Source organism: Stenella coeruleoalba, assembly GCF_951394435.1.
Source record: "Stenella coeruleoalba genome assembly, chromosome: 6".
NCBI classification, from domain to species: Eukaryota; Metazoa; Chordata; class Mammalia; order Artiodactyla; family Delphinidae; genus Stenella; species Stenella coeruleoalba.
Window position 1 is genome coordinate 102,067,443 of NC_137151.1, and position 27,797 is coordinate 102,095,239.

The following is a 27,797-nucleotide window of genomic DNA, read 5'->3' on the forward strand; positions in this document are numbered from 1 at the left end:
GCCGAACGGAGAATGAATTGTATGAGCCAGGATTGGAGGCAGAGACTAGTTAAGAGGCTAATGCAGTGATCTGGTCCAGGACAGAGAGAGAGAGAGAGAGAGAGAGGGAGAGACAAGCATCACTTGGACTGGAATAGGAAAGAGAAATCAATTTGAAGAATGATGTATTTGGGAGAAAGAACTGTCACGATTTGTTTGGATGAGTGAGAGGGGTTACTTAGATTCAGAGCTCCATGTTTGCCTGAGCAAATAGGTGAGAGATCATGTGATATTTTTGGCATTAATAAACACAGGAGTTAGTACTGGGTTTTGGTTAAAAACGATAAGTTCTGTCTTAATCACGAGAGTTTCAGGTGTCCATGAGAGGCAGAATGGAAATGGTGTGTAGTCAGTGGTTAAAAGCCAGACTCTGGAGCCAATCTTCTTGGGTTTGAATCCAGGCTCTTGATACTCAGTAGCTGTGTGATCCTGAGCAGCTTATTTACATTTTTCATACTTCAGTTTCCTCCATAAAATGGGAATAATAATCCCTATTCATAGGCTTGTCATGATTGTAAGATTGAGAAAATGAAATTAGGTACTTCAAATACTGCTGGGTACAGAGTAAGTGCTATGGTAAGTGTTAGCCATTATTATCATTGTTGTTGTTGTTATTGTGATGGAACATCTAAATGGAGATGTCTAGCGGGCAGCTCTATATTTAGTTTTAAAGATTGGAAAGATATCGCTTATAAGTAAGTACATACCTTATTCAATATCTATCATATACTGGGGGAAAAAGAGCCCCAGAAGAGGAAATTCTAATAGTTATTATTAACTTCTTTGCAATATAAAAATGAAATTCATGCAATATTAAAATGTTTTGAAATTTCTGAACAAGAATGTCTTCTAGGAAGACAAAATTGCAAATTGTTATTTTTCTTGGTTGATAAGAAAATGTAGTTCAGTGTTATACTACTTGGACTAAAATAACAAGTTTTAATATTCTGCTAATCAGATTAACCCAATCTGAAATAACTTTGATATGTCCATCAGAAATAATGTAATCATATTGAACAAAACCATGAAATTATAAAGAGTAATTTGGTTGCACAAATTTGGGTTTCTGGAAGGACCTCCGTGACAGTTTGCCAGATAGTTTCTCTGTATGCTGGGGTTGGACATTATACTTATTCATACCATGGCAAGCTCTGATTTTCTGGGAAGTGTAGTTACTTTGATTTGAAGGTTTTGATTATGATTGAAGTGGTCCTGAATGAGCCCAAATGGAATTTAGATTTTTATGGGAAGGGGTGACGACGTGTTGTAGTAGTTGGTAGTCAGACAGGTGTTTATTGGCATGAGTTGACTGCCAGGGCCACTATTGCTTTAGGCTGAAGGATAATAGTAATGATCTTAATGAAGGTGAACATATTTTGAGCACTTACTCTGTATCCTGTGATATGCTAACATTGAAATTATATGACAATTTTAATGTTCACTGCATCCTTAATTTACAGATGTGAAGAGAGGTAAAGTGACTGCCCAAGTTCACACAGAGGTGAAAGGAGGAGGTAGAAAGAAGCAGTAGGTCTGGGAAGGAGATGGAGCTGCAGGGGAGAGTCAACGAGAGCAAGGGGAAGATCAAAGAAGTTGAGAGAGGAGGTCAGGAGGAGTGGACAAGCAGATGAAGGAAGAGTTGGGTGTTGTCCGAATACTTATTTGGTCACATGAACTGATTTTGGGGTCCAGGTGAAGATGTTAATGAAAATGTGAATTATGATCAGAAGCTGTGGGAGCTTTCAGTGGACCCAGGGGATAAAGAATTCTGTCAGGTGAGCAGCCAGTGTGCATGGACTCATTTATGAATACAAAGGAGATGCACTCTGAGGGGCCGGTAACAGGGGAGCGTCAGAGATCCATGTTTATTGATCTGGATCCCAACACGGAAGTGAAATCTGCTTATAAATGTGAAATGACTTCTTTAGAGCCTGGGGACTTTGAGGTTATGTGATGACAGAATGTCAGGTTTGATTTTTCGTGGCAGAGCCGTCCATCATTTTCTGCTGTGGTTATTTATCCATTGCTGTATAACAAACTACCCCAAAACTCAGTGGCTTTAAACGACTTTTTTATTATATCTTACAGTTACGTACGTTAGATATTTGGGCCAGACTTGGCCGTATGATTCACCTGCTTTTGTGACGTTGGTGGGGTCATTTTGTATACTCAGCTGGTAGTTGGGTTTGTTTTGAAGTTCCAAGATGGCTTCACTCACATATAGTGCCTGGGAAAGAATGAATGGAAGCGTGGCTCCAGCTGAGACTGTCGACCAGAGTGCCTACATTTGGCATCTCCAACATGGTGAGCTCAGGGAAGTTGAACTTCTTACATGGCAGCTGGCTTCCCCCCAGAGTAAGCATTTGAAAGACCTAAGTGGAAGCTGCAAGTCTTATGACCTATCCTTGGAAGTCTCAGAATATCACGTTCTCCACACTGAAATTGGTCAAATACACCAATAAAGCCAGGTCAGATTCAAGGAGACAGAGACATGAAACTCCTCCTATCAATGGGAGAAGTAGCAAAGAATTTATAGCTGTATTTAATGAATCACACATCCCTCACTCCAATTAGATAACTGGCAAACAATTTCAATTGATTCAAGAGTCTGAAGACCTCCGGGCATCGTCACCATCATGCCTCTAAACGCCACTCACAGTGCAAACCTCATCAGCACTGTATGAACAGCATTATCTTATTTGAAGACATACCTGGCTCTCCCACGGCACAAAGTAATATTTTGCTGCTGAAGGCTAGGTGGTACTTTAAAGTCAACCGAGGTCAAGATCTGTAATAATAGTAATTCTGACTGACTCAAAAGGAAAACAGAGAATCATTGCCAGAAAGATCTATTTGGATGAGGTTTAGACAAGAGAAAGGCACGAATTTCTGAAGCAGCTGTGTAACTACAACTAGGAGCAGACTTGTCATCCTGGCAAGATGATGGACATGATCATCCTTTGGACATGATCTACCAAAAAGGCACCTACATACAGTATACACACATATGAGATTTTATGGTATTGCGCTATCACAGTGCTAACAACAGTAAGCGTGTGATAGGTTTTAGAGAAATGAGTGTACATGTATGTGTGCATACTTTTGTACCCTTTAGCCAAGCAAGAGTACTGGAGTATCACGATTAAAATCTGGATTTCTTGGGCTAAAGTATGTCTTCACCGCTAACTGGCTGTATAACTTTGGGCACGCTGTCTAAACTCCTTGTGCTTCAGTTTCCACATGACTAAAGAGGGGGCAGTAATAGTACCTAGTTTATAGAATTGTAGTTCAGGTAAATAAGATAATCCATGTAGACTGCTATAGAAAATTACCTGGTACACTTAATAAAAGTACATTTATTAAGCAAAAGTTTAATAAATGTTAGTTCTTATAATTACTTTTTAAGAATGAACAGCTGATTTCTGGGGTCAGCTTAACCTTTTGTGGATAGAAGGGTCATTAAATCCATAATGTGCTTGTTAGTACACTTTCAAGGGATGATCTCACTCATTTACAACAGTCAACTCACAACAGGGTCTGACCAAATCAGAATGAATTTTGAAATGTTTTGTCATGTTCGTGCTCTCAAGCACAGAGGTACCTAAAAATCAATGAAAAGACAGATATATACGGCTGTTCAGAGATGAGAGGGAAATACTTCTCTTAATAGATAATGAAGAGAGAAAGTCTCTAAGGTGCAGAAAATGACAATTATATAAAGACACATCCAGGAAGTTAGTTCCTAACTAATGTTTCCCAAAATACAGGAATTAAGCTGAAGTTAATGGGTGTATTTGATCTACCACTAAAAGCAATGTTATATCAAAGCTACTTAACTAAAAATGAAACGATATTTAAAAAATTAACTGTTGCTTCTGGGTCATCGCAGGGCACCGAGCTGATCTCCCTGTACTATGCTGTTGCTTTCTACTATATTTTAGCAGCATTAGGATGCAGGGTGAAATGGAGTGTATGTGGTAATATAGGACAAATATTTCATAGAGTGTAGCTTATTGATAATCACCACACGATCCTGTGTGATTTACATGCCTCTTAAAAATATACAGGAGAGAGATGAGGGGAAGATGGCGGAAGAGTAAGACGCAGAGATCACCTTCCTCCCCACAGATACACCAGAAATACATCTGCACGTGGAACAACTCCTACAGAACACCTACTGAACGCTGGCAGAAGACCTCAGACCTCCCAAAAGGCAAGAAACTCCCCCACGTACCTGGGTAGGGCAAAAGAAAAAAGAATAAACAGAGACAAAAGTATAGGGACGGGCCCTGCACCAATGGGAGGGAGCTGTGAAGGAAGAACGGTTTCCACACACTAGGAAGCCCCTTCGCGGGCGGAGACTGCATGTGGTGGAGGGGGGTGGGAAGATTCGGAGCCACGGAGGAGAGCACAGCAACAGGGGTGCGGAGGGCAAAGTGGTGAGATTCCCGCAGAGAGGATCGGTGCCGACCAGCACTCACCAGCCCGAGGCTTGTCTGCTCACCCGCCAGGGCGGGAGGGGCTGGGAGCTGAGGCTGGGGCTTCGGTCAGAGCGCAGGGAGAGGACTGGGGTTGGCGGCGTGAACACAGCCTGCAGGGGGTTAGTGCACCACGGCTAGCCGGGAGGGAGTCTGGGGAAAAGTCTGGAGCTGCCGAAGAGGCAAGAGACTTTTTCTTCCCTCTTTGTTTCCTGGTGCGCGAGGAAAGGGGATTAACAGCGCTGCTTAAAGGAGCTCCAGAGACGGGCGCGAGCCGCGGCTAACAGCGCGGACCCCAGAGACGGGCATGAGACGCTAAGGCTGCTGCTGCCGCCACCAAGAAGCCTGTGTGCGAGCACAGGTCATTATCCACACCCCCTTTCCGGAAGCCTGTGCAGCCCGCCACTGCCAGGGCTCCGGGATCCAGGGACAACTCCCCGGGGAGAACGCACGGCGTGCCTCAGGCTGCTGCAATGTCACTCCGGCCTCTGCCGCCGCAGGCTCGCCCCGCATCTGCACCCCTCCCTCCCCCCGGCCTGAGTGAGCCAGGGTCCCTGAAGCAGCTGTTCCTTTAACCCCGTCCTGTCTGAGCGAAGCACAGATGCCCTCCGGCGACCTACACACAGAGGCGGGGCCAAATCCAAAACTGAGCCCAGGGAGCTGTGAGAACAAAGAAGAGAAAGGGAAATCTCTCCCAGCAGCCTCAGAAGCAGCGGATTAAAGCTCCACAATCAACCTGATGTACCCTGCATCTGTGGAATACATGAATAGACAACTAATCATCCCAAATTAAGGGGGTGGACTTTGAGAGCAAGATTTATGGTTTTTTCCCCTTTTCCTCTTTTTCTGAGTGTGTATGTGTATGATTCTGTGTGAGATTTTGTCTGTATATCTTTGCTTCCACCATTTGTCCTAGTGTTCTATCCGTCCATTTGGTTTTCTTTAAAAAAATGTTTTTTTCTTAATAATTATTTTTTATTTTAATAACTTTATTTTATTTTATCTTACTTTATTTTACTTTATCTTCCTTCTTTCTTTCTTTCCTTCCTTCCCTCCTTCCTTCCTCCTTCCCTCTCTCCCTCCTTTCTTTCTTTCTTTCTCTCTCTCTCTCTTTCTTTCTTTCTCTTTTTCTCCCTTTTATTCTGAGCCGTATGGATGAAAGGCTCTTGGTGCTGCAGCCAGGAGTCAGTGCTATGCCTCTGAGGTGGGAGAGCCAACTTCAGGAAACTGGTCCATAAGAGACCTCCCAACTCCACATAATATCAAATGGCGAAAATCTCCCAGAGATCTCCATCTCAACACCAGCACCCAGCTTCACTCAAAGACCAGCACTGTCTACAGTGCCGGACACCCTATGCCAAACAACTAGCAAGACAGGAACACAACCTCACTCATTAGCAAAGAGGCTGCTTAAAATCATAATAAGTCCACAGGCGCCCCAAAACACACCACTAGACATGGACCTGCCCACCAGAAAGACAAGATCCAGCCTCATCCACCAGAACATAGTCACTAGTCCCCTCCACCAGGAAACCTACACAACCCACTGAACCAACTTTAGCCACTGGGGACAGACACCAAAAACAACGGAAACTACGAACCTGCAGCCTGCAAAAAGGAGACCCCAAACACAGTAAGATAAGCAAAATGAAAAGACAGAAAAACACACAGCAGATGAAGGAGCAAGATAAAACCCCACCAGACTTAATAAATGAAGAGGAAATAGGCAGTCTACCTGAAAAAGAATTCAGAATAATGATAGTAAAGATGATCCAAAATCTTGAAAATAGAATAGAGAAAATGCAAGAAACATTTAACAAGGACCTAGAAGAACTAAAGATGAAACAAGCAACGATGAACAACACAATAAATGAAATTAAAAATACTCTAGATGGGATCAATAGCAGAATGACTGAGGCAGAAGAACGGATAAGTGACCTGGAAGATAAAATAGTGGAAATAACTAATGCAGAGCAGAATAAAGAAAAAAGAATGAAAAGAACTGAGGACAGTCTCAGAGACCTCTGGGACAACATTAAATGCACCAACATTCGAATTATAGGGGTTCCAGAAGAAGAATAGAAAAAGAAAGGGACTGAGAAAATATTTGAAGAGATTAGAGTTGAAAACTTCCCTAATATGGAAAAGGAAATAGTTAATCAAGTCCAGGAACCACAGAGAGTCCCATACAGGATAAATCCAAGAGAAATACGCCAAGACACATATTAGTCAAACTGTCAAAAATTAAATACAAAGAAAACATATTAAAAGCAGCAAGGGAAAAACAAAAAATAACACACAAGGGAATCCCCATAAGGTTAATAGCTGATCTTTCAGCAGAAACTCTGCAAGCCAGAAGTGAGTGGCAGGACATATTTAAAGTGATGAAGGAGAAAAACCTACAACCAAGATTACTCTACCCAGCAAGGATCTCATTCAGATTTGATGGAGAAATTAAAAACTTTAAAGACAAGCGAAAGCTGAGAGTGTTCAGCACCACCAAACCAGCTTTAAAACAAATGCTAAACGAACTTCTCTAGGCAAGAAACACAAGAGAAGGAAAAGACCTACAATAATGAACCCAAAACAATTAAGAAAATGGGAATAGGAACATACATATGAATGATTACCTTAAATGTAAATGGACTAAATGCTCCCACCAAAAGACACAGACTGGCTGAATGGATACAAAAACAAGACCCATATATACGCTGTCTACAAGAGACCCACTTCAGACCTAGCGACACATACAGACTGAAAGGGAGGGGATGGAAAAAGATATTCCATGCAAATGGAAATCAAAAGAAAACTGAAGTAGTAATTCTCATATCAGACAAAATAGACTTTAAAACAAAGACTACTACAAGAGACAAAGAAGGACACTACATAATGATCAAGGGATCAACCCAAGAAGAAGATATAACAATTGTAAATATTTATGCACCCAACATAGGAGCACCTCAATACATAAGGCAAATACTAACAGCCATAAAAGGGGAAATCGACAGTAACACATTCATAGTAGGGGACTTCAACACCCCACTTTCACCAATGGACAGATCATCCAAAATAAAAAGAAATAAGGAAACACAAGCTTTAAATGATACATTAAACAAGATGGACTTAATTGATATTTATAGACATTCCATCCAAAAACAACAGAATACACATTTTTCTCAAGTGCTCATAGAACATTCTCCAGGATAGATCATATCTTGGGTCACAAATCAAGCCTTGGTAAATTTAAGAAGATTGAAATTGTATCAAGTATCTTTTCTGACCACAACACTATGAGACTAGATATCAATTACAGGAAAAGATCTGTAAAAAATAGAAACACATGGAGGCTAAACAATACTTAATAATGAAGTGATCACTGAAGAAATCAAGAGGAAATCAAAAAATACCTAGAAACAAATGACAATGGAGACACGACGGCACAAAACCTACGGGATGCAGCAAAAGCACTTCTACAAGGGAAGTTTATAGAAATACAGTCCTACCTTAAGAAACAAGAAACATCTTGAATAAACAACCTAACCTTGCACCTAAAGCAATTAGAGAAAGAAGAACACAAAAACCCCAAAGTTAGCAGAAGCAAAGAAATCATAAATATCAGATCAGAAATAAATGAAAAAGAAATGAAGGAAACGATAGCAAAGATCAATAAAACTAAAAGCTGATTCTTTGAGAAGATAAACAAAATTGATAAACCATTAGCCAGACTCATCACGAAAAAAAGGGAGAAGACTCAAATCCATAGAATTAGAAATACAAAAGGAGAAGTAAAACTGACACTGCAGAAATACAAAAGATCATGAGAGATTACTACAAGCAACTCTATGCCAATAAAATGGACAACCTGGAAGAAATGGACAAATTCTTAGAAATGTGCAACCTGCCAAGACTGAATCAGGAAGAAATAGAAAATACAAACAGACCAATCACAAGCACTGAAATTGAAACTAATTAAAAATCTTCCAACAAACAAAAGCCCAGGACCAGATGGCTTCACAGGCGAATTCTATCAAACATTTAGAGAAGAGCTAATATCTATCCTTCTCAAACTCTTCCAAAATATATCAGAGGGAGGAGCACTCCCAAATTCATTCTACGAGAGCACCATCACCATGATACCAAAACCAGACAAGGATGTCACAAAGAAAGAAAACTACAGCCAATATCACTGATGAACCTAGATGCAAAAATCCTCAACAAAATACTAGCGAACAGAGTCCAACAGCACATTAATAGGATCATACACCATGATCAATTGGGATTTATTCCAGGAATGGAAACATTCTTCAATATACGCAAATCAATCAACGTGATACACCATATTAGCAAACTGAAGGAGAAAAACCATATGATCATCTCAATAGATGCAGAAAAAGCTTTCGACAAAATTCAACACTCATTTGTGATAAAAACCCTGCAGAAAGTAGGCACAGAGGGAACTTACCTCAACATAATAAAGGCCATATATGACAAACCCACAGCCAACATCATCCTCAATAGTGAAAAACTGAAAGCATTTCCACTAAGATCGGGAACAAGACAAGGTTTCCCTCTCTCACCACTCTTATTCAACATAGTTTTGGAAGTTTTTGCCACAGCAATCAGAGAAGAAAAGGAAATAAAAGGAATCCAAATTGGGAAAGAAGAAGTAAAGCTGTCACTGTTTGCAGATGACATGATACTATACATAGAGAATCCTAAAGATGCTACCAGAAAACTACTAGAGCTAATCAATGAATTTGGTAAAGTAGCAGGATAAAAAATTAATGCACAGAAATCTCTGGCATTCCTATACACTAATGACAAAAAATCTGAAAGTGAAATCAAGAAAACACTCCCATTTACCATTGCAACAAAAAGAATAAAATATCTAGGAATAAACCTACCTAAGGAGACAAAAGACCTTTATACAGAAAATTATAAGACACTGATGAAAGAAATTAAAGATGATACAAATAGATGGAGAGATATACCATGTTCTTGGATTCGAAGGATCAACATTGTGAAAATGACTGTACTACCCAAAGCAATCTACAGATTCAGTGCAATCCCTATCAAACTACCACTGGCATTTTTCACAGAACTAGAACAAAAAATTTTGCAATTTGTATGGAAACACAAAAGACCCCGAAGAGAAAAAGCAATCTTGAGAACGAAAAATGGAGCTGGAGGAATCAAACTCCCTGACTTCAGACTATACTACAAAGCTACAGTAATCAAGATAGTATGGTACTGGCACAAAAACAGAAATAAAGATCAATGGAACAGGATAGAAAGCCCAGAGATAAATCCATGGACATATGGTCACCTTATCTTTGCTTAAGGAGGCAGGAATATACAGTGGAGAATGGACAGCCTCTTCATAAGTGGTGCTGGGAAAACTGGACAGGTACATGTAAAAGTATGAGATTAGATCACTCCCTAACACCATACACAAAAAATAAGCTCAAAATGGATTAAAGACATAAATGTAAGGCCAGAAACTATCAAACTCTTAGAGGAAAACATAGGCAGAACACTCTATGACATAAATCACAGCAAGATCCTTTTTGACCCACCTCCTAGAGAAATGGAAATAAAAACAAAAATAAACAAATGGAACCTAATGAAACTTCAAAGCTTTTGCAGAGCAAAGGAAACCTTAAACAAGACCAAAAGACAATACTCAGAATGGGAGAAAATATTTGCAAATGAAGCAACTGACAAAGGATTAATCTCCAAAATTTACAAGCAGCTCAGGCAGGTCAATAACAAAAAACCAAACAACCCAATCCAAAAATGGGCAGAAGACCTAAATAGACATTTCTCCAAAGAAGATATACAGATTGCCAACAAACACATGAAAGAATGCTCAACATCATTAATCATTAGAGAAATGCAAGTCAAAACTACAATGAGATATCATCTCACACCAGTCAGAATGGCCATCATCAAAAAATCTAGAAACAATAAATGCTGGAGAGGGTGTGGAGAAAAGGGAACACTCTTGCACTGCTGGTGGGAATGTGAACTGGTACAGCCACTATGGAGAACAGTATGGCAGTTCCTTAAAAAACTACAAATGGAACTACCATATGACCCAGCAATCCCACTACTGGGAATATACCCTGAGAAAACCATAATTCAAAAAGAGTCATATACCAAAATGTTCATTGCAGCTCTATTTACAATAGCCCAGAGATGGAAACAACCTAAGTGTCCATCATTGGATGAATGGATAAAGAAGATGTGGCACATATATACAATGGAATATTACTCAGTCTTAAAAAGAAATGAAATTGAGCTATTTGTAATGAGGTGGATGGACCTAGAGTCTGTTATACAGAGTGAAGTAATTCAGAAAGAAAAAGACAAATACCGTATGCTAACACATATATATGGAATTTAAGGGAAAAAATGTCATGAAGAACCTAGGGGTAAGACAGGAATAAAGACAGAGACCAACTAGAGAATGGACTTGAGGATATGGGGAGGGGGAAGGGGAAGCTGTGACAAAGTGAGAGAGTGGCATGGACATATATACACTACCAAACGAAAAATAGATAGCTAGTGGGAAGTGGCCACGTAGCACGGGGAGATCAGCTTGGTGCTTTGTGACCACCTAGAGGGGTGGGATAGGGAGGGTGGGAGGGAGGGAGACGCAAGAGGGAAGAGATATGGGAACACATGTATATGTATAACTGATTCACTTTGTTATAAAGCAGGAATAACACACCATTGTAAAGCAATTATACTCCAATAAAGATTTTTAAAAAAATTAACTGTTGGAAAAATAGCCTCAAAAATTTAACTCACTAGCTACAATCAAGAAAAAGCTTAACACCAATTGGTGGGTCCTTAGCTTTTAAGAATATATAATTAAGTTTTATTACCTTATAAGTGATTTGGATTAATTATGTCCATAATAGGCTGATGTTTATTCTCCACTTTAAGGGAGGAGATGGCAGTTTCATAGAACCCAGTCATTTATTGCAATCCTCAGCATTTCGTTTCCTGCCAAGGCAAATCTGCTACAAAGCCCCAGTTCCTCTTAGGAATTACTGAAATGTGACAGGTGTTGATTTGCTGGTATCTTTCTCAACACATCCAAATGAGCTAAACAAAATGACTTTTCTACCCATTTAGGCAGAAAAATAAATGGGGGCACCAGCTAATGAGGGGGGATGTAGAGTTAGCTGGACTCGAAGCATTCCAAGCTGTTGGCAGCTGGAATCAAAAGAGGAATCCTGCAGACAGTTGTTCATGTTTATTGCTGAATGTGAAATTAGAAAGATGCTTCATCTTCCCCACAGGTGCAAGAACATACAGTTATTAATTACAGCAAAACATATTTATTGACAACCCCAAGCATACAAAATCCCACACTCAGCAAATGGCTTCCAAAGTTCATCCAAAAAGCACTTTAGAATCAATACAAAAGCACTGCAGGGTTGACACATCTGTGTCTAGTAAAATACTGTATCCTGGAAGCATGGCATAGACTCTCTTATTATTTATATAGTTGAACATCAGCAATGCTTTCTTTGTTCTTCTAGGAAACCTATAGACAAAAAAATATCCCCTAATTTCCCATTGTTTTGATTGGTAGGATTACAGAATATTAGAAAGATTGAACTGATTTTGCTTTTTTTCTTAGAGGCTTTAAAAACAATTTTATCCCTTCATTGAGCCATGGGACTGATTTACTCATTTGCTCATTTACTAATTTAATAAAGGTCTATTGAATACCTATTATGTGGCAAGTACTGTTATAAGTGCTATGGAGAACATACATAAACAGGTAAGGATTTAAAATCTTATAGAATCTATATTATGAAGCAACTAAAACATACTATAAGAGAGTATTTGATCAAATGCTGAATTGTAACCAATGGACCTGACTGTAACCAATAGACCAGAGCCACCTTAATTCTGAGAAGGGTAAGCACTTGAGAAATTTGCAGAGGAGGACATCCTGAGTGAGGTTGCCTACAGACACTGAATGGACACACATATTTTATATAGTTCTCTTTTTTTTTAACTTGTCTCATTCCAAATAGAATTTGAGACAACTTACAAAAATGCATGCAGGACAACATGATAAAATAAATTAAAAAATAAAACAAAATAAAATAAAATAGAGATGGAAAAAAACGACACCATGCAGTGATTCTAGGGCTGAGCTCAGGACTCCAAATATGCACCATAAATTTCAGTCTGGCTTTTGGAGATGGGTCTCAGATTTAGTCCTTTGTTTCTTGGCAGCAAGGGATAGAAACAAGATAGGGTACAAGAGATATATGATCCCAGATCAGAGCACACAAGTTGCTAGTTGCTCCTGTATATAAATATGTAAGATAAATAACTCCTATAAATCCTTTAGAGGAATACTGTAGGGTATAGTGGATTAAATCCTCAAACTTGTATATGATATAAACATTAGATTTTATGGCTGATTGTAGGTCATTACTCTCAATGTAGGTCATTAGTCTGATAATCTAGCTTTATTTATTCAGTTAGGAAATACTCAAAATACTGAGCATTTGCCATGTGCTGGACTCTGCACTCTGAGATGGATAAGGTTTCAGAGATGATGTACTGTTTGAAAATAGCTGATAAAACAAACAAATCACTAAACTTGTTTCAAATAGTGGTAAGGGTCATGAAAATTATACAACAGGATTATGTGATGGAGAATAACTAGGAGGATGAGGAAGCCTCTCTGAAGAACAATAATTGAAGCACATTTAAATGATGGAAAGGAAACAGTCATGACAAGATTAGGAAGAAAGTTATTAGAGAACAACAATTTTTAGGTTTCAGAGAAAGAAACAGTTCTGGTGAGTTGGAGAGATAACAAGGAAACTGGTGTGGCTGGACTATAGTGAATGGGTAGAGATGGGATTAGAAGGCATAGTAACCTGTGGTAAGACATATGGGTTTTATTCTAAGAGCAGTGGGAAACAGGTTATAGGATTTGGAATGTCTATAAAAATGGGTAATTGACATCCTCTTTGAGTTTTATTTCCTGTCAAACAATTAAAAAATATTGAACATTGGATGATTTGACCATATCTTCTCTGGCAAACCCTGGAAATTAGAAGAAATTCCCTTAAGGTCAGGACTGCAACTCACTTCTACTTGTTATCTGAATTTGGGTAGAATATTTGACAAGCCATATGATCTCAAAGCATTTTTTACTGTCAAGTCTATTTCAACAAATGAATAAAGGGGCATTCAAGTTCCTCAAATTCTATGACAGATAACTATATAACATGGTCATAACCATTTTATTCTGAGAAAAAAGAAAAGCCAAAGCAGGTGTTGCCAGTTGTTCACAGTAGCCATAAAAATATCAATAAGGCAACAATAGAATGCTTAATATTAATCAAAGACAATTTCTGATATATCTCAAAGATAAACTGGTTAGAAATATATACCCCTAGGTAACTAAATGAATTGACCTATGATATAAACTTCTTAACTATAAGCCAGTTAAACTTTGCTAGTGTGCCAATTGATTTTAAAGCTTTCAAGTAGGTGTTATTAAGCCATACTTTCTGTCAGTAATTAGATGACAGGATCAGTTATCCACTGAGTCCACTCTTAGTTGATGACAATAAAACACATGATCAGTATATACAGATACTCCCTCTCCCAAACTTTTGGTCTTCTCTTGGGGTAGCGAGGAGACTGATCTTTCTCACCAGTCAAGTCAGCCAGTGTAGACAGTTTGCTTTCTATAACCTGGGTCCTTGAGTCTTTTCGATAGAGAGGGTTGCCTTGGAAATAAGAGTTTGATAATTATTCTCAAGCTGTTGACAGCCTCATCAAGCCAGTTGAGAGGAAGGTCAGGCTGGGCAACAATAGAATTTTAGATTATATCCCAGGAGCAATGGGAAAATGTTGATTTAAACAAAATACCATGATCAATTTACTTTTAGGATAAGTAGTTTGTGCACATGGTACATGTGATGAAAAAGTATGTCATCCGGCCACAACCGTCCCCCAGGATAGTCATTTCTCTTCTCCAGAGCAGGGTAGACAAAAGCAATAACAGATCTGCAGAAGAAAGCAGACAATGACTACTTGACCCTTTTATGCTTTTAATTACTGTAACTTTGAAATATGATTTAATAAAAGACTTGTCTCTTCTTGTTATACTTCAACTATTATAATCTCCCAGCTAATTCTTTTTTTTTTTTTTTTTTGTGGTACGCGGGCCTCTCACTGTTGTGGGCTCTCCCGTTGCGGGGCACAGGTTCCAGACGCGCAGGCTCAGCAGCCATGGCTCAGGGGCCCAGCCGCTCCGCGGCATGTGGGATCCTCCCGGACCGGGGCACGAACCCGTGTCCCCTGCATCGGGGGGCGGACTCTGAACCACTGCGCCACCAGGGAAGACCCCAGCTAATTCTTGATGTTAGTTTTTCTATATAAAGTTTACCATATCTTGTTCTAAAAGTTTGCTTTAGTAACTTTGTTTTTGAAGTATAACATATACACAGAGAAGTGCGCATATCATACATATACAGATTAACAAATTTTCACAAAGTGAACATACGCATGTAATCGTCACCCAAACCAAGAGACAAAATATAACCAGCTCCCCAGACGTCACTTCCGGTCTACCTCCTCACAAGGGTAACCATTACCCTGTTACTAACACCATAGATTCATTATGCCTGCTTTTGACTTTACAGAAACAGAATTGTATACATATATTCTTTTGTGTCTGGCTTCTTTGGCTAAAAATATGGTAATAATACTCATCCACATTGTTTTGTGTAGCTGTAGGTTGTTCATTCTTTGTTAAATCATAGTCTGTGGTGTGAATATACTATTTCTTTTTTATCCATTCTACTATTAATGGGTGTTTGGATTGTTATTGAAATAGTTGTTTTATTGGCTATTCTGAATTATACTGCTGTGAACATCCTTGTCCATATCTTTTGGTGGATATGAGTTATGTTGGGCTTTTATCTGAAAGGAGAACTGCTGAGTCAGAGAGTGTGCATACATTGTCAGCTCCTGTAGATACTGTCAAGCAATTTTTCAAAGCTGTTGAAACTGTTACACTCCCGCCAACAGTAAATGTTTTATTCTCTCCACACCCTCATCAACACTTGTATGTTTTTAAATTTATTTATTTATTTTGTATTTTAACTCTCCTGGTAGATGTGTGGTGATGTTGTAATATGGTTTAAATTTGTGTTTCAGTGATGACGAATGAAGCTGAACAACTCTTCATGTTTGGTCATTAGGACACCATTTATTGTAACTGCTTGTTCAAATCTTTTATCTATTCTCTATTGGGTCATCTTCTTTTGTCTTACTGATTTACAGGAGCACTTTATATATTCTAGATTTGAGACTTTTGGTGACTATAGTTGAATGTATGTGTTTGTGTTGTATTACAAATTTCTCCCATTCTGCGGTTTGCTTTTTTCAGAATTTAATGAAATATTTTGATAAATCTTAAGTTCAAACTATTAAATTTAACAATATTTTACTTTTTTAAACATCTTTATTTATTTTTGATCAGACATTTTGTACACCATTTCAGAATTTTTTTTTCTAACGAAATGTCATGATGTGTTTGCCTTAAATTTAGAAACTTTATATTTCTCCCTTTCACATTTACATTTACAATACATCTAAAATTTATTTTTGCATAGAGTATGAAGTAGGAGGTAGGGTTTATTGCTTTCCCAGCCTTGCTCTTTGAAAAAACTGTCCTTTCTCCAGTGTACTGCTTGTCTTTTTTTATTTAATGAGGTCATCTTAAATTTATAAATTAATTCATTAAGCTTTGACATCGAAGAATAAGGATTGCTTTTCCATTTATCCTAGGCTTCTTTGGGTCTTTTCTAAACCTTGAAGTAACACTTTAAGGTTTTCTACATAAGGATCTTTTACTTCTCTTAAGCTTGTTCCTAGTTATGTTATTTTTTTTTCATGATCACCTCCATAAAGAACATGTTCTCTTCCATTACACCCTCTAATGGACTTTTATTTGTATATATTGAGGCTATTATTTTCACATATTGATTTTGTATCCAGCCATCTTAACTGAAGTTTTTCATTATTTATAGTTATTTTCAGTTGCTTGAGTTTTCTAAGTTTTCATCTGCAAATAATTACTTTTCCTCTTTCTGTTCACTTTTCACTTTTTTTTCACTCCTCTTTCTTCTAGTTATTTCTCCAAAAGAATTATAAATAATAATCGTGATAGCTGATGTATTTGTGTTTCTGATCTTAAGGAGATGCTTCTAGGCTTTTTCCATTAAGCATAATCATGTTAAGAAAAATATCAGTTACCTCTTATTGTATTTAGACTTTTTATATCCATATTAATAAACAAAATTAGACTGTGGTGTTCGTTTCTGTTTTATCTTAGTCTGGTTTAATGTCTCTGATATACTAAGAACTTAAAAATTAAAGGCATGATATCAATCCAATGTGAAGTTGTCCAGCACTGGCACCTTTTTGTGGAGGAGGGGTTGACTTTTGAACATCATTTAATCTAAAATAATTGTTCTATTTAGGTTTTCTATCTCTTTTTGGGTTATTCTTGGAACTTTATATTTTTCTAGGAAAGTTATTCATTTAATTTAGGCTTAGAGTAAATTTGTTTAGAGTTAAGCAATACACCTCCATGTTTTAAAATTTATATGTGGTTGGATCCCCATTACTATTCTTTTGTGTATTTGTGCTTTCCCCCATCCTTTGTTTCTTCATTAGATTAACTAATAGTTAATGTGTTGTATCATTTTTTCTTCCTCCCATTCACAATTAACCTACCCAGATTTATTCATAGTTTTAAATGTTCCTTTTTTCCTGTCATTGATTTCTGTTATTCCCTTGACTAATTACTTCCTCCAATTTTCTTAGGTTATTTTGTTACATTTTGTTTGTAACATCATTCGCTGATTGATCTATTAATTTATTTTTATTCTTTCTCTATAATTAATATGTCTCCAATGCTAAGAATACTACTCTAAGCCACCATTTTATCTGAATCCCATAGGTTCTTATTGCAATTGTTTTAACTTTAGTTATTTCCTAACAAATCTGCAATTTGAGTCCTGATTTTTAAATCAAATAATTCTGTAATAAAAAAGCCCTACATTTCCAAGTATTTGGATTTTAACTGTTTTTGAGTTTTGTTATTAATTCCTAGACTTATTGCATCTTGAAAAAAAATCACATTATTTGCTATATTTGTACTTTTAAATTTTAATGAACAGTTTTTTGTGTCTTTACATGTGGTGAATATAATTGAATTTCCAAGAGTATATACAAACAAGGTATGTATAGTGACTGATTTTTTTTAATATTTTTCACTTGATATATCATGGCTAGAGATAGGCAAATTTATTTTTGTGTATTTCACTTATTGTCCTTATAGATTTTATGCTTTGAATTTTAATGCTCTATTTAGTACAAAAATATTCAGGGTGGGATGATCTTTATTGCATATTGTATATCATATTTTGTATATGGCATATTGTATTGATATGGCATATTATCATTAAAAATGCCCTACCTTATTTTATTACTTTTGTCTTTGTATTCAGCTTGGTTAGCTATTATGATTATGGCCAAATTTTGATTTTCTTATTTTTATTTATTTACTGATTTTAAATTTGCATGTGCCAGGTAAGTCTTTGTTCATAATTTTGTTTTCAGTCTTCAAAGTCACATTTATTTAAATGCACATGCATTTATTTTATGTAGCCAACAGTTAGGTTTGGTTTTTATGTGTCCACTCCTGTTTTTGTTGTCGTTGTTGTTTTGGGTTTTTTTATTTTTTGGTTTTTTTGGTAAGTCAACCTTTTCTTTCAGAACACTTTTAGAGTTACCCAAAAATAGCAAAGGTTGTACAGGAATTTGACATATAATTTATACTCAGTTTCCCCTATTATTATCATCTTATATTAGTATGGTATATTTCATTAATGAACCAATAGTGACATATTATTATCAACTAAAGTCCATACTTTATGCAGTTCCTTAGTTTTTACCTAATATTCTTTTCCTGTTCCAGGATCCTGCTGACCTAAAACAAATAAACTGCCAGCTATTCCTCCTGCAAAGCAGGGTTTATTTAGAATCAGCAGAGGATTGTAATACAGGGTCTGCAACCACGGCAAGCCACACGCAAGTCCAAGCACAACAAAGGAAGACCTCTTTTATGAAGAAGAAAAGGAAATTTACAGGGTTATAGTAAGTAAAGAATCCATGGCTTTTCATTAGCTGAGTGTTGCTGGGAAAGAAGAGGAGTATTTCTTCCTGTTTTTGGACTCTGCTTTCACAGAGCTTGAGCGCTCCCCCTTCTGGTCTCTCAGCTCTGTTTAGTTGAGGCTTCTGTTTATTTTTTACAGTCCCATCCAGGATACCAGGTTACATTTACTTTGTCTCCTTAGGTTTTTCTTGGCTGTGAGATTTTCCCAGACTTCCCTTGTTTTTGATGAACTTGACAGTTTTGAGGAGCACTTGTCAAATACTGAAAGTTCTTCAGTTGGGATTTATCTGAAATTTTCCTCATGATTAGAGTGAAGTTATGTGTTTTGGGGAAAAGATACTACAGAGGTGAAGTGTCATTTTCATTACATTGTATGATGGGTATGTACTATCAGTATTAGGTATGACTGTTGATGTTAATATTGGTTCCCCGACTGAGGTAATTCTTGTCAGTCTTCTCCATTGTAAAATTACTCTTCATTTCCCCCATTCTATGCTGTACTTTTTGGAAGAAAGTCACTATGTGCAGCCCATATTTAAGGAGTGGGGAGTCATACCCCATTGCTTTGAGAGCAGAATATTTATATAAACTATTTGATATTCTTCTGCAATGAGTTGTCTCTTCTCCAGAATTTATGAATGTAATCACTTATTTACATAAATATGGGTTCAGGTCTTTTCATGGTTTCACACTGTTATGGGTTAAGTTGTGTCTCCTGAAAATCTATATGTTGAAGTCTTAACCACTAGTGCCTCAGAATGTGACTCTACTTGGAGATAGGGCCTTTAAAGAGGTGGTTAACTTAAAATAAGGCATTTGGCATAGGTTCTAATCCAATCTGACTGATATTCTTGTAAGAAGAGGAAATTTGGAGAAACAGAGTGGTACCAGGGATGTGAGGACATAGCAAGAAAGTGGCCATCTGCAAGCCAGGGAGAGAGGCCTTAGGAGAAACCAGATCTGCTGACACCTTGATCTTGGACTTCTAGCCTCCAGAACTGGGAGAAAATAAAGTTCTGTTGTTTAAGCCACCTAGTCTGTGGTATTTTTTTATGTGATCCAATCAACCTAATACAGATACTTCATTTCATTTATTGCTGAATATCCATTTTATGGGCATACCACAGCTTGTTTATTCATTGGCCTATAGAAAGACATCTTGGTTGCTTCGAGTCTTTAGTGATTATAAACATTTGGTGCTATAAACATTCACATGCAGGTTTTTCTGTGGATATAGAATTTTAAATCAGTTGTGTTTCCTCTGCTTCATCTCTGATAGTTTTCCTTGTTCTTAAATCTGCTTTGTTTGAAATTAATATACTGCTTCCGCTTCTTAAACAGTTAGTATTATCATGAGCTATCTTTATTTTTAACCTAAGTCTTTATATTTAAAGTGGGTTTCTTGCAGACAACATATATTTCAGTTTTGTTTTTATAGCCATTCTGAAAATCTCTGTCATTTCATTGGTATATTTAGATCATTTATATTTAAAATGATTACTTTACTAGCTTTGTCTTTTAACCTTTATACTTGCTTTATAAGTGATTGATCTACTACCTTTACTATATATTTGCCTTTCCAGTGAGGCTTTTTCTTTCTTATGTTTTCTTATTATTAATTATTGTCTTCTCTTTTTAGCTTAGAGAAATCCTTTAAACTTTTCTTGTAAGGATGGTTTATTGGTGATGAACTCTTTTAGCTTTTGCTTATCTGGAAACCTCATAATCTCTTTCAATTCTGAATGACAACATTGCTGGGTAGAGAATTCTTCATTGGAAATTTTTTCCTTTCAGCACTTTGGAAATATATATCATGTTACACTTTCTGATCTGTAAAGTTTCTGCTGAAAAATCTGGTGATTGTCTTATGGGGTTTCCCTTGTACATAATAGTTGGTTTTTTTTTTTTTTTTTTTTTTTTTGCTGCTTGTATAATTCTCTCTTTACCCCTAACTTTTACCATTTTAATTATAATGTGTCTTGTTGTATTTCTCTTTAGGTTCATCTTTTGGAACTCTCTGGGCTTTCTGAGCCTGGATGTCTGTTTCCGTCTCCAGATTAGGGAAGTTTTCAGCCATTATTTCCTCAAATAATTTTTCTGTCCCTTTCTCTCTCTCTTGTCCTTCTGGGAAGCTAATAATATGAATGTTATTCTGCTTGATATTGTCCCAGAGTTCCCGTACAGTACCTTCACTTTTTCAAATTCTTTTTACATTTTGTGGCTCTGTCTGGGTAATTTTCATTGCTCTTGTAAGGTCGGATCTTAACAAACGGCACCGCGAAACAGAGGAAAGCTTCAAGTGAGCTTTATTAGGGAGCGCTCCCGGGCGAGGTTCACTGGTCCGAGAGAAAGGGGCCAGAGAAGTCGCGTCCAGTACTGGATGAGGGGGATTTTTATTGGGGTAAAAGCAGAAGGCGGCTTGCAAGGGGAGGGGGTGGTTTGCTATACAGGGTAATTCCTTATTTGGTGAGGATACAGCAGGGCCAGGTGTTGGTTGGTCTGTTGTGGGGCATAAGCCCATTTTCCCTTCCCGTCAGCCCCATTGTTTTCTGGGCAGGAAGTTAGAGTTTCTTGTTGATTCCCAGAACAGGTGAGGTCGTTATGTCCCAATGCCTCTCCTACCTCATACTGGTCGATGTTTTCTCTTACCCCCTGGGCCTCCTTTCACCCGGGCCTACGGACCTTACAGCTCTGTCTTCTAGCTTGCTGATTTGTTCTTTTACTTCATTCAGTCTGCTGTTGAATTCCTAAAGTGTATTTTTCACTTCAGTTATAACTTCTGTTCTATATTTTATTATAGTTTCTATCTCTATGTTGAAGCTCACTGTGTTCATCCATTCTTCACCTAAGTTCAGTGAGCAACCTTATGACCATTACTTTGAACTCTTTATCAAGTAGGTTGCTTATCTCCATTTCATTAAGACCTTTTTCTGGGGGGTTGTCTTGTTCTTTAGTTTAGTTTGGGATTTGTCTGTCACCTCATTTTTCCTAACTCTCTATTTATATGTATTAGGTGAAACAGGCTACCTCTCTCAGTCTTGAAGGAGTGTCCTTATGTAGGATATTATCTGTGGGGCCTGGAAGTGAAGTCTCTCTTGGCCACCAGAGTCAGGCACTAAAGAGATGTCCCTTGTATGGGCTGTGCATACCTGCCAGCTATGGCAGGGCTGCAGCTTCTGTGTAGGGTGAGTGAGGCACACAGTGCTTGCCTGGCCTAGTTGTGGTGTGGCTGCTACATGGGGTGAATATGGGTTTGGGGCACTCACCCAGCTGGGTTGTGGCATGGGGTGGGCCGAGCACGTGCACTGGTGCTAGCAGGTTAGAGAGAGGGCACCAAAAATGGCACTTGCCAGTTCTGTCATGAGCTAGTTAGGATGAGATTACAAAAATGGCACCCACCAGTGCTTCCATCCCTGGCGAAAGTCCCAGCAGTTTCCTGCTTCTCCAGCAGCAGCTTTAAATCTGTAAGTAGACTTCCTTTCCTTATGTTCTAGGCATTTTCAAACTGTTGCTTTTGTGCTGGATATCAGTGCAAATGGAACAGTTCATGAGCCCTTTAAGAGAGGAGTCTCCATTCCCTACAATGCTATGGTTCTCCTGGACTTAATCCACATTGATTTTCAAAACTGGATATTTTGGGTGCTTGTCTTCTGGATTCAAGGGTCAGGGTGCCTGATGTGGGGCTCGATTCCTTCACTCCTTGAGGGAAAGCTTTATATTTTTGGTGTATCTCTTGATTGTAGGTCACTGCTCCTGGGGTATCATCCAGGGTGAGGCTGTATCTCTGTTTCTCCTACCTGTCTCCATGTGCCTCTTATCCTTTGTTGTAGACACACTGTTCATCTACTTTTCAGGTCCTTTTCAGAGGAAAATCATTCCATATGTAGCTGTATATTTGTTGTGTCCATGGGAGCAGCTGAGTTCAAACCCAAAATATTTTATTTTATCTACATTTATCTCATTTCTGAGTTCATGATCTAATGACCTATATCATTTTACTTCCCAGAATGAACAGTAAGAAGTTAGTCTATATTTCTGTCTTTTTAGCCTCTTCTGTCTATGAAATGATTTCCATGGATTACATCATTTTTCTTAGGTTATCTATTGTTTACCTCCTTTAAATAAACTTATACTACTTATATAATTTTCTGTTTCAGTAATATATTTTATATTCTGTATATGAAATTTGAAGGAATCAGTCTTACACACTTCTATCTCCTTCTTTTCCCAGTTATCATTTCCATCATTTCCAGTTCTAAAATTCTTCTCCCCAAACCTCTTCTCTATAACTCCTACTGTGTTTTAGCCAGCTTGTTTTCTTTTCATTACTTCTCTGATGGATTTGATTTTTTGTGATTCTTTTTACTTCTTTCCTGAGCTCTGAAAGATTATGTTTCATCTCACTCTGTTGTTTCACTATGTTTTTTTCTGAGTTTTTGTAATTCTTCTTTGAGCTCTTTGATTACTCTACTTGGCTATATTGAATTTATGGCAATATGCTTGGCCTACATTTTTATCTGCTTGGTGGCAATATTTTTTCTAGTTATTGTTTTTGGTCTGCCTTTTGCTTTTTCTGTTCCTTCCTTCTTAAAAAGTATTTTTAAATGATTTTGTCTGTGCTGTATCCTTTTAAAATTATTATAATTCACTTTTTAATCACATTTGAGTCAGCTATTTGCACTAAGCCTATGTGGGAATGTGTGTGGGCAATAGTATAAGTGGCAGAGATTAATTTGTATATGAGTTGTTTAGGCTTTATTTGCCCTCCTGTTCCCATATAATCTATTGTCTTTTCAGTTGCCCAAAATGACTGGAATTAAGACTCTCCTTAGACTCACCTGCAGAATATTTTCTGTAAAGATGGCATGCCTGTGTCATCTCATTCTGTAGTACCAAATCTAATCTTGGGAAAGTCCAGTTCCCAGTCCATTTGTTTTGTTCCTATTGCTCTAAATAATGTACATCAGTCAGTATCTCAGCAGGCTGGGTAGAGGAGAATGAACTATCAAAGGGAACTGAGATGGCCAGTCACAGCAAAGTAGAAGGAAACCCTGGAGGATCTGTCATCACAGAACTCAAGGAAGAAAGTATTTTAAAAAGGAGAGAGAGGCCAATTATGTGAAATGCTCTTAGGAAGTCCTGTAAAATGAAGAATTAAAACTTTCTTTGAGTCACAAAGATTATTTGCATTATTAAAATGTGTTTTCATTGGTGGTATAATAGAAGCCATACTGAAATGGGTGAAGAGTCAATAGAGAGTAGAGATACTAAAGGCAGAGAGCTCTTTACAAGAGTTAGGGGAGAAAAGAGACAGAAGAATAGGTTAGGAGAATGTAGGATCCAGGGATACTTTATCTTTCTTAATTTTTAAGGGAATGATTAAAGCATGTTTAAATAGTAAAGGGTAGGGTCTAAGAGAGAGATAGCAGAGAGGCCAGGGAAGATAACCTCTAGCCGTGGAGTTATAAGAAGGTGGCAGGTAAGGCCCTTTTTAGGAGGAGGGATATTTCCTCCATTTTCAAAGTAGAAAAAGAGGTGAATCCAGGTGTCTATGTGAGTAGGTCTGTGTATTTGGTGATGAGAGCTGTGAAAACTTCCTTATCATGTTTCTAATTTATTAGCAAAATCAGAGAGAGTGTCATCCATTGAAATTCCAGAGGATAGGGAAGGATCAAAATTTAAGGAGAAAGCAGAAGACTTGAAATGATTATTGTGGAGAGTAGGAAAGCTAGTCAGGCAGTCCTAAGGGCCTTGCTGGGTTGGGAAACCATAAATGTGCCCCACTGTGTTATTTTTCTCCAGCAATTTGGAACCATCTAAAAAAGAAAGATTAAAGGTAATGACCCTGGCATCTCAAGCCTGGCCGAAAGAGTTTCTGTGTTGTCTCTCTCCAACGTACTTTAATACTAGACCAAAGAGAAGCTAGTTTGACCTCTGTAGAACAAACTCCCTTTGTTGCTTAACTGAGGAAAATCATGTGGTAGATTCGCCATGTAAGGTATTTCTATTCTCTTAAATAAAAGCTCCCCTTGGAACAGTGATTGGTAAGGCCAACAGGTGGATTCCAAAGTAAGAAATCAAAATCCGCCTTTCATTGATTTTTCAGTCATTTGCCTCAATTCTCTACTTCAAGTTCAATTTGGAGTGCTTTTTACATACTAACATTGTGTCTAGCTGCATGATAGTCACGATAGATAAAGAAACATGAAGCATAGACTGTTCTTCAAGGAATTCATGATGTTCTGAGAGTTTACTTTTAAGAGACTATTATTTCTTAACATTCACATCAAAACTTTGAAAATGTGTTAACTCTTCAAATATTAAATTTACATGTATAAATCTAAAACTAAATTATTTCTAGAGCAATACATTTTAAAATATACTGTTTCTGTAACACATTTGACTTAGAACTTTCTGGCTTTGCTAGTATTCTGGTAACATTTCTCCTTTAAAAGAGTAACAAACTACATTTATAGAGTTGAAGACATTATTATATGGATATATTTTTTAAAATTAGAGACAGTTCAAATTTTCCCAAATTCTATTTTTTTAATCTGTACCAGAATTTGAACTGCTTAATTTTCCCTTACTTCTCATACAATGCTGAGGAATGTCACAAGTGTTAAAAAGAATTTAAAATAATGTTCTCATGAGGTGATGAATTGTAAGCCACACTTGAGTGTGTTGAAGAGTGAGCAGGAAGTGGTGGAAGAAAAGATAGCAGACAATGATTTCCAGGGGGAAGAAAGTTAACTCCTTTATTGAATCTTAAGTACTGGTGTGCATGAAAAATTTTACTGTGTATATCTAAGCCCAAAATACAGAAAATGAAATGAAACCTGTCATTTTTAGATGCTTTAGGTCACCTATTCAGAATTACTCAAAAAGAGAGATGCTATAAATCTTTTTGTGCAAGAATTGCTTTTGTAAAAAGCACGTGTGGGTAGCTTTCATTTAAGACTAAAATATTTTGACAGAACAAAACTTCAACTAGAACCACTGTGAGTGATTTAAATACATATATTGAGATATAAAATGGCACTAATCACATATTTCAGCTGTCAAAATCCCTGGCAGAGTAGATTAGTGAAAAAAAGAAGTTATAAAAGAGCAAGAGAAAAAAATCTAAAAGGGAAAAAAAGATGGTTATAAATGCAACAGATTTCCTCTGAACATTCCAATGTTTTCACTAAACAAGTCAAGAAAGGATAATTTAAAATCTCTACAAGAGGATTTAGAAAGTCAAAATAGATGTGAAAAAGATCATACACGTGACAGCTAAAAGAGTGGGGAGAAATCCCTAATAATTTTTATCTAAGGTCTTTTAATCTCGTTGAATTTGAATGAGATTCTAACTTGGAGATGTTAAGAAATCTAAGATCAGACTGGTTTCTCCTATTGATATTCAGCTGGAAGTGTAAGTCATACATAATTTAAATAAAGAATAATAAATCCATTTGAAAGGGCTAGATCAAACTCATAGAGATATGTATTATTCTCCCAGAACTTTACAGACTCCAAAGGCAAGAGGAAGACCCCAGAAGTCATGCAGTTCATTTTCCTGTTCTAAGAGAGCTCCAGAAAGACAACTTTGTTTCTTCTAACTAAATTTGCAGAGAGGCAGTTGGTATACTGCTCGTCCAAATTCCCTCATTAAATTTTGGTTCAATGATTTATTCTCCATTGTCTTCAACATCTTATTTATTCAACAATTAGCAAAAACCTAGCATACGCATCAAGGCCTGTAAGAACCTTGCCTATGGGGAGGAAAAGAAGAAAAAGTGCAATCCTTATGTAAAGACCTATCTGCTGCCTGACAGATCCTCCCAGGGAAAACGCAAGACTGGAGTCTAAAAGAACACGGTGGAGCCGACCTTTCAGGAGACCTTGAAGTACCAGGTGGAGCCTACCCAGCTGGCGACCCGGCAGCTGCGGGTGTCTGTGTGGCACCTGGGCACGCTCGCCCGGAGGGTGTTTCTTGGAGAAGTGATCATCCCTCTGGCCACGTGGGACTTTGAGGACCGCACGACCCAGTCTGCCCATTGGTATCTGCTCCAGGCCAACGCAGAGAAAGACGAAGACAGTGTTCCCACGAATAACGGAGAACTTGTAGTCCGGGCCAAACTGGTCCTCCCTGCAGGGCCCAGAAAGCTCCAGGAGGCTCAAGAAGGGACGGGAGATCAGCCATCACATAACGGTCAGCTCTGTTTGGTAGTGCTGGGAGCCAAGAATTTACCTGTGCCCTCAGATGGTACCTTAAACTCATTTGTTAAGGGCTGTCTCACTCTGCCAGACCAGCAGAGGTTGAGACTGAAGTCCCCCATCCTGAAGAAGCAAGCCTGTCCCCAGTGGAAGCACTCCGTCGTTTTCAAAGGGGTCACCCCTTCTCAGCTGAGGCAATCCACCCTAGAATTAACCGTTTGGGACCAGGCCACCTTCGGTGTGAACGACCGCTTGCTGGGAGGCTCCAGGCTTGGTTCCAAGGAAGAGCCAGCGGGCGGCACAGGCTCGTGCTCACAATCAAAACTCCAATGGCAGAAAGTGCTTTCCAGCCCCAACCTGTGGACAGACATGACCCTCACCCTGCACTGACCGGAGGCTCCGGGTGCAGTGGGTTTTCAGGTGCCGGGGCCTGATGGTCGGCTGCGGGGCTGGGTGTGCGGGCACGGGGGTGGAGGGTGGCGAAGGGCCCCGGGGGGTGTGAGCTCTCCCCGTCTACAGCCGTCCTGCTGCTGAGATGTTCTTCCACATTCCTCTATGAGTATTTAGACGGAACCATTATCGATGTTACGTTAGTTAGGTCTCAGGTTGGTTATCTGTGCTTTGAGAGATGTGGAAAATGACCCGATTTCAATAAATGTTCAACAGTTAAAAAAAAAAAGTCAGATACTGTAGTAATCCCTGAAGTAACAAAGGTAAATAAGAGGAGCTCTTTCCTTGGGAAACTGACTGCTAAGTGGAATGAACTGGGTGCCCTGGAGGTATGGGGAAGGGGCTATAAACCAGATGGAGGGGCCTAAGCAGTGTATTTGAACTTA

The 27,797-nt window shown here is 38.2% G+C and overlaps 1 protein-coding gene across 1 annotated transcript; it reads left to right on the plus strand.

Annotated features, from left to right (window-relative positions):
- Positions 1–1,583: 1,583 nt before the first annotated feature.
- LOC307187833 (synaptotagmin-like protein 3) lies at positions 1,584–27,580 on the plus strand (the record flags this gene model as incomplete). The annotated part of the gene is given in 4 exon segments (XM_079924365.1): positions 1,584–1,644; positions 1,732–1,814; positions 26,476–26,610; positions 26,614–27,580. Coding segments are annotated over 4 exon segments (1,017 nt in total). The 3' UTR covers positions 27,352–27,580.
- Positions 27,581–27,797: the final 217 nt, after the last annotated feature.